The sequence below is a fragment of the Sebastes fasciatus genome, chromosome 23 (assembly GCF_043250625.1).
Source record: "Sebastes fasciatus isolate fSebFas1 chromosome 23, fSebFas1.pri, whole genome shotgun sequence".
In the NCBI taxonomy this organism is placed as follows: Eukaryota; Metazoa; Chordata; class Actinopteri; order Perciformes; family Sebastidae; genus Sebastes; species Sebastes fasciatus.
This window is the reverse complement of record NC_133817.1, coordinates 7,079,507-7,091,934: the sequence shown is the minus strand read 5'-3', so window position 1 is coordinate 7,091,934 and position 12,428 is coordinate 7,079,507. Positions and strand designations below refer to the sequence as shown.

At 43.1% G+C, this 12,428-nt stretch overlaps 1 protein-coding gene across 10 annotated transcripts in view; it reads right to left on the bottom strand.

Annotated features, from left to right (window-relative positions):
• The window catches only part of celsr1a (cadherin EGF LAG seven-pass G-type receptor 1a), a 99,549-nt gene that overhangs the window by 56,865 nt on the left and 30,256 nt on the right, over nt 1–12,428 (bottom strand). For all 10 annotated transcript variants that reach the window (XM_074626063.1, XM_074626061.1, XM_074626066.1 and 7 more), the window contains exons 2-3: nt 1,662–2,017; nt 1,292–1,580 (exon numbers count right to left, since the gene is read on the bottom strand). In XM_074626063.1, the coding sequence (XP_074482164.1) occupies nt 1,292–1,580; nt 1,662–2,017 (645 nt within the window). The remainder of the gene's footprint in view (nt 1–1,291; nt 1,581–1,661; nt 2,018–12,428) is intronic.

The window sequence follows — 12,428 nt, the reverse complement described above, 5'->3', positions numbered from 1 at the left end:
CTATGACTTGCCCCAAACTGCATGTGATTATCATAAAGTGGGCATGTCTGTAAAGGGGAGACTCGTGGGTACCCATAGAGCCCATTTACATTCACATATCTTGAGGTCAGAGGTCAAAGGGACCCCTTTGAAAATGGCAATGACAGTTTTTCCTGTCAAGTTTGGAGCGTGATTTAACCTCCTTTGTTACAAGCTAGTATGACATGGTTGGTACCAATGGATTCTTTAGGTTTTCTAGTTTCATATGATAACAGTATCATCACTCTAGCTTTAAAAACTGAGCGGCTACAAGTTAAAAATCACAATTTGCGTTAATGCGTTAAAGAAATTAGTGGTGTAATTTGCGTTAACACGTTATTATCGCGTAACTTTGGTATTTTTCAACCTGGACCCTATTTTCCAATGTTTTTATGTCCAAGTGACGTGAGTGAAGTGAGTAATGGGAACAACAATTTCTGAAATAGTATAATAGACTAGGTACGTTTTAAAACAACAATGTTATTAAAGCTAAAGTGGTTTGGGTGAATGGGTTAAGTGATATCTGAGATCTGGTTTGACCAGTACAGTCAGCATTCCGCACACTTCTATACAGCAATAAATCTACTGTATGTGTGTGTGCAGGTGGCTATACCTACAGTATTTCCCCTTCCTGCACTGAGGTCGACCTCAAGCTACAACAATAGGTGCTGAGAGCTTTTACAACCTGTCAGTGCGGTTTGGCCATTTTGTACCGATCATTCAAGCCTTTGTCAGAAAGAATATGAGCCCTCGCACATACTTATAAAGACTTTCTTCTGTGGTGGCTTTAATACACAAAGGCTTTTATCCCATATGTGCAATTTGTATTAAGTACCATAAAGTTTAGTTAAGATATTTTTGTCCAATAGTCAAAAATACTTTCAAAATAATACAAATAAATAAAGAGGTAATCATTTATTTTACTTTGATAGTCTCTCCAATGATATACAAGCTACAAAAACAATGAAGACCTATAGATTAACTCTGTCAAAGGTCATAAAAGTTGACACTAACATCATATGTAGATTTGATGGAAGATTATTTTGAAAATATTTTTGTAATTGCATGACAAATCCTGCCAGTATTGGGGCAGTGGAGGTCTACAACCAGGATCTGTACGCCATAAATTGCAAAAAACGTCCATCATAACAGTCTGTAACTGGGTCTAAGTAACAAAAACGAATACCTAGATAATTAATTTTTACTTATTTTTAAAGAAAAATAAGTTGAGTTTCAATGATTTATTACATTTTCTTGTTTATTTCCAACTCACCCGTGAAGTCTTCCTGGCACTCGCAGGTGTACCCTCCCTCTCTGCTGCGGCACCTCCCGTTGTTCTTGCACGGCCCCGAGTAGCAGAGGTCGATCTCGGTCTCGCAGTAGTCCCCGGAGAAACCGTGCGGGCAGCGGCAGCGCAGCCCGTTGATGGGGTGGATGGGCCGAAACAGAACCGTGTTGGAGGCGATGAACGGAGGCGAGCTGTCGAACTTCAGCACCGACACGCATTTCATGTAGTTCTCGCAGGGCTCCCGCAGGCAGATGTTGTCGTCAAACGGCAACACCTGGAGAGAAGAGGAAATCTCAGCTTTAAAATGCACTTGTGTGAATGTGTATATGTGCATTTATGTGTGTGTATATGTTACCTCCTGAGAGGATATCAGCCTGAGCAGAGTCCTGTTGAGGTAGATATGCTCCTGCAACTCCTCCGAAGGGAAGAACGTCCCTTTACCCGGGGCGCCGCCGGGCTGCATCGCCGAAAAGGTCACGTTGAGGATGGAGCCCTGCACGTCGGTGTCGTTCTGGATGTTGAACACGAACACCGCCTCCCGTTTGGTGGAGAGCACGGCCGCCACGCCCTCGAGGAAGAGGCTGAGGAGGGGGGAGAGGAAGCGCTCCTGAGACATGTTCTCCAGGCGCACCGTGATGCTGTTGGTCAACATGTCGTCGGTGATGATGGTGACGCGCAGCGTGCAGAGGGCCACGACGCGATGGACGCCATCTGGAGGAAAGAGAGGGCAGATGTTTTACCGTTAACACACTTTTACTTATTGGCGGCAACTAACAAAGCAACAGGTTGACATACAACACATTTAATATCAAGAAATCATCTAAATTGACATCAGAAAACTGTAGTCTGATGGAGTAATACGAAAGACAGTGTTTGTCCTCAGACATGAGGCCAGGTTTCAGCAAGGTGAGTGCTTTCTATGACACAGTGCATATCAACAAAGCAGATTAAGCCAACAACACACACTCTGAAGCCAAAGGTGTTTCCAAGGTTGCAAATAAAAGTTTTAAAATCAAAGTCCATTTCAAAATAAAAGCAACTAATTCTAGGCGTGCGTTACAATACAAAAGTTTTCCTTCCTGTAATAGTCCATATACATTTCTCCCACATATTTTTCCGACTAATATCATGTTTCACTGAGACTAGATGTCTCTGCCACTTGATTTACTGCCAAACGGCTCCCTCTTCATGTCTCCGGACAACAACTGTCTCTGTCTCCTCCACTAATGTCCACTCATATCTGCCATTAGCTTATTCTTCAGTTTCTCACAGTGTCTCAGAGCGGTCTATTAATATTGTTTCCAAAAGACATACACCAACAGTGGGCACAGCCGGTATGAGAAAAGTAAAGCGTTTTTTTGGACATTAAAGCGTGTAAACATGTTCTAGTAGAAACCCAAAATACAAATATGTGTGTGTCTTTATGTAAGAAAAAGACTCAAAAGAACAGCATGAGCCACCAAAGTAGAATTGTATTCCCTAAATTATGATTGCATTCACTGAATCGTGCCAGTGTGTGCATGTATCACTCTGCCACATTATGAGTCTGTGTGCATTCAAGTGTCTGTGTGTGTGTAAACTGTCAGTTGATGGATCCCAAGTGGGATAACAGTGTTTTCCCCCCCGACCTCTGGGGAGTGACAGGTGTGGAGCGCTGCAGAGAAATAAACACACAGTAGCCAACAGACACTCAGCACCGTGTTGAATGAGGCACATTACAGCAGCCCCAATACACCACAGCTGCTGCTTAATGTCACCGTCCTGCAGAGTGAGTCGTTGATGACGCTCAACAGTGACGTTCTGGAAGTGAAATTTCATATTCTGAATCGTGGATTTGATTATTAGCCATGATGTAACCATCCAAGACAATGGTATATGCTCCTGTACCCTTCAACCTTGGTTTAAGAAAAACATGTTTTATTCGTGCTGTCATGGTGAAGTAATACATTACCCACAATCCTAAGTGTAACGACAACGTCACTGATTGGTGGAGCTCGCTGTTACCAAGGAAATGTGTACCTTTGAGGCAAGAAAGTTACCAAATCTGCCTTTGTTTTAAATCAGCAACAGTTAGTTTAAAGCGGCGTGTCGCCATGCACAATGGTTTATGGGATGAGTAGTTCCTTCACTCTTAAAATATTTACGAACACAGTCTTGTACCTTTACCTTTACAATGTTTTTTTGCTCTGAGTCAAATGTTTTATGGTCACGATTCATCTCATAGCTGGTTGTCTTGGTTCCATTCTTAAAACTCTTTTATATACGGACTTTCTGAAACGTCATTGAAACAAATGAATGCGAAATTCACTTCCAGATCCGGAGCCGTTCAAAAGGTGGGCTTTAAACTGTTGATCTCCATGTGTGTCTGTATTTATATGAGTGCTTTTTGTCTCTCTGTTTCCCCCCATGCACCTTGATTTATTTCCACTGCAGACATGAACTAGCTCAGCTGCACTGAACTAATTGACCCTCATGTTGCATCCCATTGTGAGTTATTCGTCCTCGTGCAGTTGCAGTTGACCTCCAGTCTGGTTAGCGGTTAGCTTCAGACATAGCCTGATGAGCCGGCCTGTCCACACCCTGCTCTGATCGACCGAGTTCAGGGTCCTGAGAAACGACCTCATCTGAGAGTGACAGGGCACCTGTGGCCGAACCTCACCGCGACTCTTTCACCCCCTAAACACACACACATACTTGGAAACACACACATGACGCACTCATGTGCTCGGTATGGCCGGAGCAAAGCTGTGCAATCCGACCCATCTCTCTGCCCCGTTTCAACAGTATTACACCCCCTGTGGATTTCATCTGGCCTCACCACCTGTTGTCAGCTGTATTCAATCACCCAACATGTGCCCTCTGCAGCCTATAGCCTTCTGTTTCCCTCCATAGGCACCGGAGCTTACAGTTGTGCCAGAAGTAGGTATGAGACCAGACCCAGCCGTCCCCAGGGGCAGAAATCCTAGACTGATCCAATTACTCCCAGCCGGGGCTTGAATCAGACCGAATCTACTCCGACTGGCAACTACTTAATTCAATCTAGCGGCAAAAAGTGCTACAAAGTAGACAAGTCAAGCTGTTAAGCTGCAGCAGAGAGAGGGCACAGGAGATAGGACCGGGTCCAACCAGTGTTGGGTTGAAGCTAATAAAAGCTTGCAGCGACAAAATAAAAGGCCTTATTGTTAAAAAAAAGGTGGTAAATCTTTTATTATGGTGATTTATTTTTAATATCATAATTCTATGATTTTTAAAGGGGACATATCCGGCTCATTTTCAGGTTCATACTTGTATTTGGGGTTTCTACTAATGCATGTTTACATGTTTTAATGTTCAAAAAACACTTTAGTTTTGCTCATACTGCCTGTCTGAATATGCCTGTATTCACCCTCTGTCTGAAACGCTCTGTTTTAGCGCCTGTCTCTTTAAAGAGGACCTATTATTCTTATTTTCAGGTGCTTACTTGTATTTGGGGTTTCTACTATAGCATGTTCCACTACAGCTCTACTCTGGCAAGCTTGACAAACTAGAACGCTTAGTGGGTATTATGTGTTACTTGGTGACATCACCACGTTACGGAAAAAAAAAAGGCGGGACTTCAAGCGAGTCGATTCAGGCAGTTCAGGAGCAGTGTTTCTGTGGGGGAGAGTAACTCCCTTTGGCGTGGACTTTGTAACTTTGCAGAACTTTACAAGCACAAAAAAGCTATATAACACTAAAGGAAAGAGAAAAAAGCACAAAAGCATCCTCTTTAATGCCGAGTCAAGAAATACACCAGGTGTGCAAAGTCACATCTAATGAGTCTGTAACCAAGTAGGTCCTGACACAATCTGTTACCACACACGCTCACATTTATTCATTCTCGTTTCATATCCAAACACACAAACTACACACTGACAGCACTGCTCAGTGTGAGGCTTTTACACGATGACTGACACCGCACTTCATCACCTATTCTATACACAAGCAGAGCTATTTTGTGACTAAGTAAACTAAAGCAGATTAGCGCTCCGACACAGTCAGCGCTCCAAGAATTATTCCCAGGGTGGGAATTGGCAGAGGACGGCGGGGAGGAAAAATGAAATACAGCATTGACACCACAGAGCGAGCTGCAGGAGCCCAGCCACCAGCGCTGGATCCAGAAATGATGGACTGTGACGGAAAAGATCACAGGATCATGGAGCAGAATTTATGGGGCAGAAAAAACAAGGGCGTTGCTGAGAAAATCCGATGGAGATTGCATCGGCTATGCAATCATGCGGCGCCAATTATAACATAAGTGGTGTCAATTTTTAAATACTGCAAGAGGAAGGTCTTTCTTACTCAAAAACTACTTTCTGACCAATGCCAAGAATTATTTTCTTTTAAATAGTTGTTTGTTTCCTTTCTCTTTTGGGGCACCCGCACTATTTATAGAGCCCACCAGCTGCTAGCATGGTATCACACACACACAAACACATGCAGAGGATGGGCTGAACCGTGGAAAGGGTGTGTCACGGACAGACACCACGGAAAAAAATAAATGTGGCACCCACCAGCAGACACACACATATAGGCACCCACCAGCAGACGCACGGGTTTAACAGGACTTACTACTACTGAGAGAGTTTTAATAGATGACCCTCCGAGCAAAAACAAGCATCAAAGCTGCTGCGTTAATCTCAACACTTTTGAAGTATCGTGGGTAAATTGCTTATTAACTATACACGTCTTCTTATCTCTATTAGCTGGCGTGTTTACAAGCGTCCACACACTCACTGGATAACCCTTGTAAAACATCAGCAATGTGTTTACAGCACGTTATGGTTTGGTTATTGTTGCTTTTACAGCACTGATAATGATTATGATCTGTCAAATGCTTTTAATTGGGATAAGTTTATTTAGTAGTCTGTATTTATTGAGGTGTAGGTGCATTCATTATCAACAGGCCACACATTTAGAGTCTCACATTGGGCTGCGGAGGTGATAAGAGCTGTTAATGACCTGTGAGGCAAGCCACAAAAATGACACACTTGTGCACACATACACACACACACACACACACACACACACACACACACACACACACACACACACACACACACACACACACACACACACACACACACACACAGGTCTCTGTCTGTGGTTTGTGCTCATCGTAAACAACCTACATTGTTGACACACACTGTCCAGCTGTCACTGTGAGGGACACCCACGCACAGCTCCCTACGACATATGCATGCACCAGAAGCCCCAGGATACGATATTATTGCGATTTTAAACATTTTGCAATATGGTGAGTATTGCGATAAAATATATATTGCAATTTATTACCTTTTTTCGAATGCAAATTATGCATGCACTATCTGTTTTATCTAGTAAGATACCGTTTTCAGAGGTCAGAGGTCAAGGGACCCCTTTGAAAATGTCAATGCCAGTTTTTCCTTGCCAAAATTTAGCGTAAATTTGGAGCGTTATTTAGCGTTCTCCTGACAAGCTGACATGATACGGTCGAAACCAGTAGATTCTTTAGGTTTTTTTGTTTCATATGATACCAGGATCTTCAGTCTAGCTTTAAGACTGAGCCCGCTACAACCTCTGAAAGAAAGAAAAGCGGCCGAGCCCATTAAGAAAGTAATGGAAGTATCGCGACACTATGCTGCAGGGATTTTTTCCCCCTACACCTACAGCATAATAAAGAAGTTTATTTAATATTTTTTAATTTAGAAAAAGTCAGCTCATTTTCAAATTAATAGCTCATCCTGGTTCCTTCCAAAATAAGGCTATAGTTTGATATATTGACACTATTACCAAACACATGTCAGAGGTCCTCATCTTAAAAAAATAACATTATTGTTTATCATCTCTGAAAGTACGACGGTCACAATTTGTATTTGAGACTTCTTTTCTGGCTTGCAGACACTCTGCTCTACAGAGACAACTCTGGTGGCCTCCCCCCCACCCCAACTCCAATGTGTAAAATCAACAACAGTGTTTGGTCAGTTAGCGAGAGGGACGGTCAGTAAAACAGCAGAAAACAAACAAGACATTTGTAGCTGCGACAGGTTTCAGCGAGGTGACGAGCCCACCAGGGAGACACACACTTCACGCCTTTCACACACACCCTCCTAAAAACCCTTTTGAAAGGTAAAATCCAGGCTACGCATTCTCCTCCGATAAAAGGCCGCTGCTTTCAATTCATTCATCTAGGTTTTCACTCTTTTGTTGTTGTTTTTTTCTTTTCCTGAAGGGATCGACGTATTCCTTCCTTCAGTGGCCCGTTCTCAGCTGATGAAGTGATTTCCATCCTGCTGACATTTATCACGACTAAAGAGGATGGTAATTGAGAGCTTAAAATGTTACAAGCTCAAAGGAGGCTCGCCGTTATAAAGGCAGGAAACCTATAAGAAGGGGCATTGTAAAAAATTGTCTGTGCCATTTTTTCACCTCGCAACACTTTTTTTACTGCACAGTTAAAGTTTTACAGCAGAGCAGCCAATGAAAACTGCTGTCAGGTAAATCCCACAGAGCAGCAGACAACTTTCTCCCTAAAGGTTTCAAATATTTGAATCAACACAAAGCCTGTAACCTGAGCGGCCTCCAGCCAATCGCTGGGTAGAAACTCAACCGTCAGCTCCACCTTATTGGACACACCTGAACACTCCCAGCCTATCAGGGAGGGGCAAACAAACACCAAGCTTGACTTTAGAGCTGATCAAACACACACACACACACACACACACACACACACACACACACTCTTTGAACAGTACGTTTCTCCAATAAAGCATCCAAGTGACAGGAAACACTGATCCAAAACAATAACTTTGCTCTGAGCTGAGTTCCTTTTCTGCTTGTCCTCTCATCTCTCTAATCTCTCTTTGTGTGCCCAAACTCCATTAAAACATTTTAGTTTTCCTCAAAGGAAGCATTGCCCTCAATAGTAATTGCAACTGTTCTGTTCAGAGGCCAACAAGATGTCAAGTCTCATCTCCATTTTGCTCCCTTTTTCCTCTCTCATGGCGACCAGCGCCAACATCAGATCACGTATCAGCAGCTTGCAGACACGCTGACAGACATCCTGTAAACTGGAAGCGGAGGGAAATCACCCCACAGAAATCACACTGAAGTTAACTTAATCAAAGCACCGTCAATCAAACGACGTAAAGCCAAATTGACAATAAAAAAAGAGATTATTATGAGCAGGAAATGTCTCAGTGAGTGGAACTCCCACTCTCTCTTTGCAATCATTTTACCATATTACACAAAGTAGTATGCAAATTGTAAGGTTGAACCACATTTGAAGTTATCTATTTTTCTCATCATCCTTCCCTTTAAAAAAATCAAGAAAGATAGCAAAGAAAAACACCACTCATGTCAGACTAAAGTGGTTCCCTGGCTGCTTTCTGCAGCAGTCAAACCTACTTACATGATGTCACGCTAGTCATAGTTGTGTCCTGATGTAATGAAACATCATAATTAATAATAATAATAATAATAATTTAGTTCCTGTATGAAGGTACAGGTGGAACACACGGGGCAGGTGTAATTTACACAGTAGCAATGCCTCCTCAACTGCGTAACTATAGGCTAACAATCATCAATATTGAAAAGACAACAGTTAATCCAGCATTAGTGCTTTCTTAAAGACGACCTATTATGCTTTTGTGCTTTTTCCCCTTTCCTTTAGTGTGTTTTATAGTTTTTTGTGCATGTAAAATATCTGCAAAGTTATAAAGCCCAAAGTCCACCCCAAAGGGAGTTACTCTCCCCCACAGAAACACTGCTCCTGACCTGCCTGAAATGCCTCGCTTGAAGTCCCGCCTTGTCTTTCGTAACATGGTGATGTTACCGAGTAACACATTTGCATAATGCCTACAAGTAGTTTGGCAGGCCCTCAAACAAAGCTTGTTAGAGTGTAGCTGGAGCGGAGTCTAAAGACAGATAAGAGAGTGGTATCAATGTTCTTATCCAACCCAAAAAGGCTGATAAGCGTCTTTCTCTAAACGATCAAACCTTTCCTTTAAAAAAATTTCAGTTCCAAGTCAAAGCTATGGAGCAAAAGATGGACGGTAGGTATAGCCTAATTTAGCATTCAGTATAACACTGTTTCACATATTCCCATCATAAAGTAGGCGATGTGTTTTAATTATTTAACTCGTTTAGCTTTAACCATGAGGCAGTGGTGATTTCAAAATGCAAACAAAGGCTAACCGAGGGTAGATGATTAACCACAGGAATGTCAGAGGCAGCAAAGTTAATAGATAAAGACTAGAAAGAAAGAGAGATTTATAGGTTCTCAGAAATAAATCTAGAGCACCAGACTCCTGCTGTATTTTATTTCATACAACATTTTTAACTTCAAAGGGGGTACAGTTCTTGCAATTCATCCAACAAGTTGATTTCTGGAGGAATAACAAAAGCCAAAACTCAAAGTTGTAACACAAGTACAATGACAGCCAAGAAACACCCTGTTGTCACTTTAATCGCAGCTTTACATAAGAATCGACAGAGTCGCGATCCTAGTCGACGACCTCTGTCAGCTTACACTCAACGCTGGAGAGTTTCTATCCGCTGGCTACAGTACACTCGCTCATATCTGGAAGCACTCAGCACTCAAGCTGCTGGCCGTATTTTTCCCTCAGGTATGTCCGTGTGATTAAAAGCGTCGAGGACAGAGGAGGGCTAAGCTTTGAACACTCACACGGACACATGGAGATAAACTTGGCGGACATGCAGACCACTGGGCAGTCAGACAGGGGTGAGAAAGGGAGGGAAACTGCGGACAGAGACTGCGAGCGGATGGGAATGATCTACTGTGTGTTATTTAATACGCAGTGTTGGTACGATATGGAGGAATGAAAACAGCAATAAAGAACTGGAGGGAGACAGATGGAGGGTTACGCAGTGTGTTTCACTTCCGTCTTGTAATGCCGGAGGTTGTCGTGCCAGGGTTGGAGGAATTGTGTGTGCATGTGTGACCGTATATCATCGAGCCTACACACTCACATAAACACACAGCTGTCGCAGTCCAATTTCCCCACAACACCTGCAGCTCTTCAGGGGTCCAAAGACCTCCCCTACTCTACCTCCTCTTCTACTCTTCATCCTTCACTCAGTGACCACACTCGTGGGATTAGCTCTCTCTCTCTCTCTCTCTCTATCATTCTCTCTTCAAGCCTTCATAGAGCAAAAAAAAAAGTTGCAACAGGCCGCACAAAAGATTCCTTTCAGCCCAGCAGTGAGTAGTGGAAGTGGGTAGGGACTGTGGGTGAGGTCTGGGTGTTGGGTGGGTGCGTCGAGGTTGTCAGAAGGATAACATCCCGGTGAACAGGTGGGATTACACACAGACAGACACACTGACTGAACCGGGATCGGTGATTGGGCCGAACAAACAGCCATGAGAAACAGGTGGGAAGGCAGCTAGCTCATTGATCAGACTGGATATCAGAGGCTTTGAGTCACACAGATTCCAAACCACCGATGTAGTAAATATGTTTATCATTGAAATAGGGAAATCTTACGGGAAAGCCAAGCAGTTCTTTTGGATTTCTGTGAGCTTTTTGTGCCGGTATTATTGCATGCCTATCAAATGCTACAGGCTTTTCCTTGAAATAGAAAACAATTCATGTGTACCACTGGTTTGACCTTTTGTTTTCAGTTCTGGACACATCAAATGTATCTAAAAGGATCCAAAAATGACTCTTTGAATGATTTGACATGTGAGAAATGAACCATGCAAATGCCGAAACCTGTTTAATTTCATAATGTTCTAATAGTTTTTCATTAAGTTTGGGAATTCCCGATACAAGTCGACATAATCGACGATAATTTAGCAAAAATATGTAGGCTAGTTCTGTGAGGTTTATCATAACATGGACAGCATTATCATTGAATAAGGTCAATCAGATCAAGTGCACCATGTTTGAGGAATCACATTATAATCGCAAGCCCATTGTCCAAGAGTGGACTCTTGAGCCTGAGGCCATATTCAGACAGACAATAGTATTATGAAAAACATAACCCCCCTTCATTAATTTGAATGGGGGACAGCTGCGTCGGCTTAGCGGGGGTGCCAACGCAGAGGCAGGGGGTCCTCTCGTCGGCTGTATCTCCACCACGGTGGTGCACAGCGACCAGCTCTAGGTCGGCTTGGAAAGGCCCGGGGGTGTAGTTGGTGGTTTACAGCACCCGTCGCCCAAACCTCGCCGCTTAAACCCTCACAAACCCCCCCAACCTGACCTAAAACACGGACCCCGTCTCATTTACCATGCTTTTTTTTTGCCGTGTCATCACCATTCATATCTATATAACAAATGTGTTTATGATTAAATTGTTTACGAGTTCACAATAGATCTAGCCTCTTCATTTTGCTCAAAAGTGCACCAGATTGATGCATTTAAGTTAACAAAATGTTCCCTCTAAATGCATGATGTTTCCAAAGTCATTGAGTAATCGTGTTAAAGAATTAAGATCTCAATATTAGGGTTCTTAATATATATAATCGAGCAGCCCTAGGTGCTGCATTGGCCAACCAAATACATACAATACCTTGTCAAGTTATACAAGGTTTTGTTCAGTTGTAGCTCAACAGCTATGTTAGTGAAAGCAAAATGTGAGCAGCACAACAGCAGCAGCAGCTACAGTCCTATGTCAGTGCCCACATTTGATCCATTCAGCCAAAAGTACTGCCGCTATGTGCGCAAGTCGGACAAAAATAGTCTAAAAAGATGCTTTGTGTCGCAGTTGAAGGCACAAGCCGCGACATTGGCAGTATTGACAGCTGTATTGCTTACAATTAAGGTATATCTGTTCCATCAGACAATACATGGTTGAAACACATCTGGTGTAAGCAAACCGTCCGCACACCGTGATAATGTGAAACCTTTGGCTTGGCACACGAGGGAGTTCAGAAGCCTGCGCCGCTGTATCAACTTCTCCTCCACCTTCACCCCCAAGCAGAATGGACTTTCACAAGCTCCTCAACAAGTGCCCTTAGTGGCTGTACTTAAGCGGAGCACTCGGGGGCATCGAGTGCCAGGCCAAGAACCGACCCGGCTAGAATATCTATGTCCCATTTAGGATCTCTGTGAGAGAGGGGGTGAAAAGAATAGAGGCTCTGTTCCTGCCCAGACAATACTAA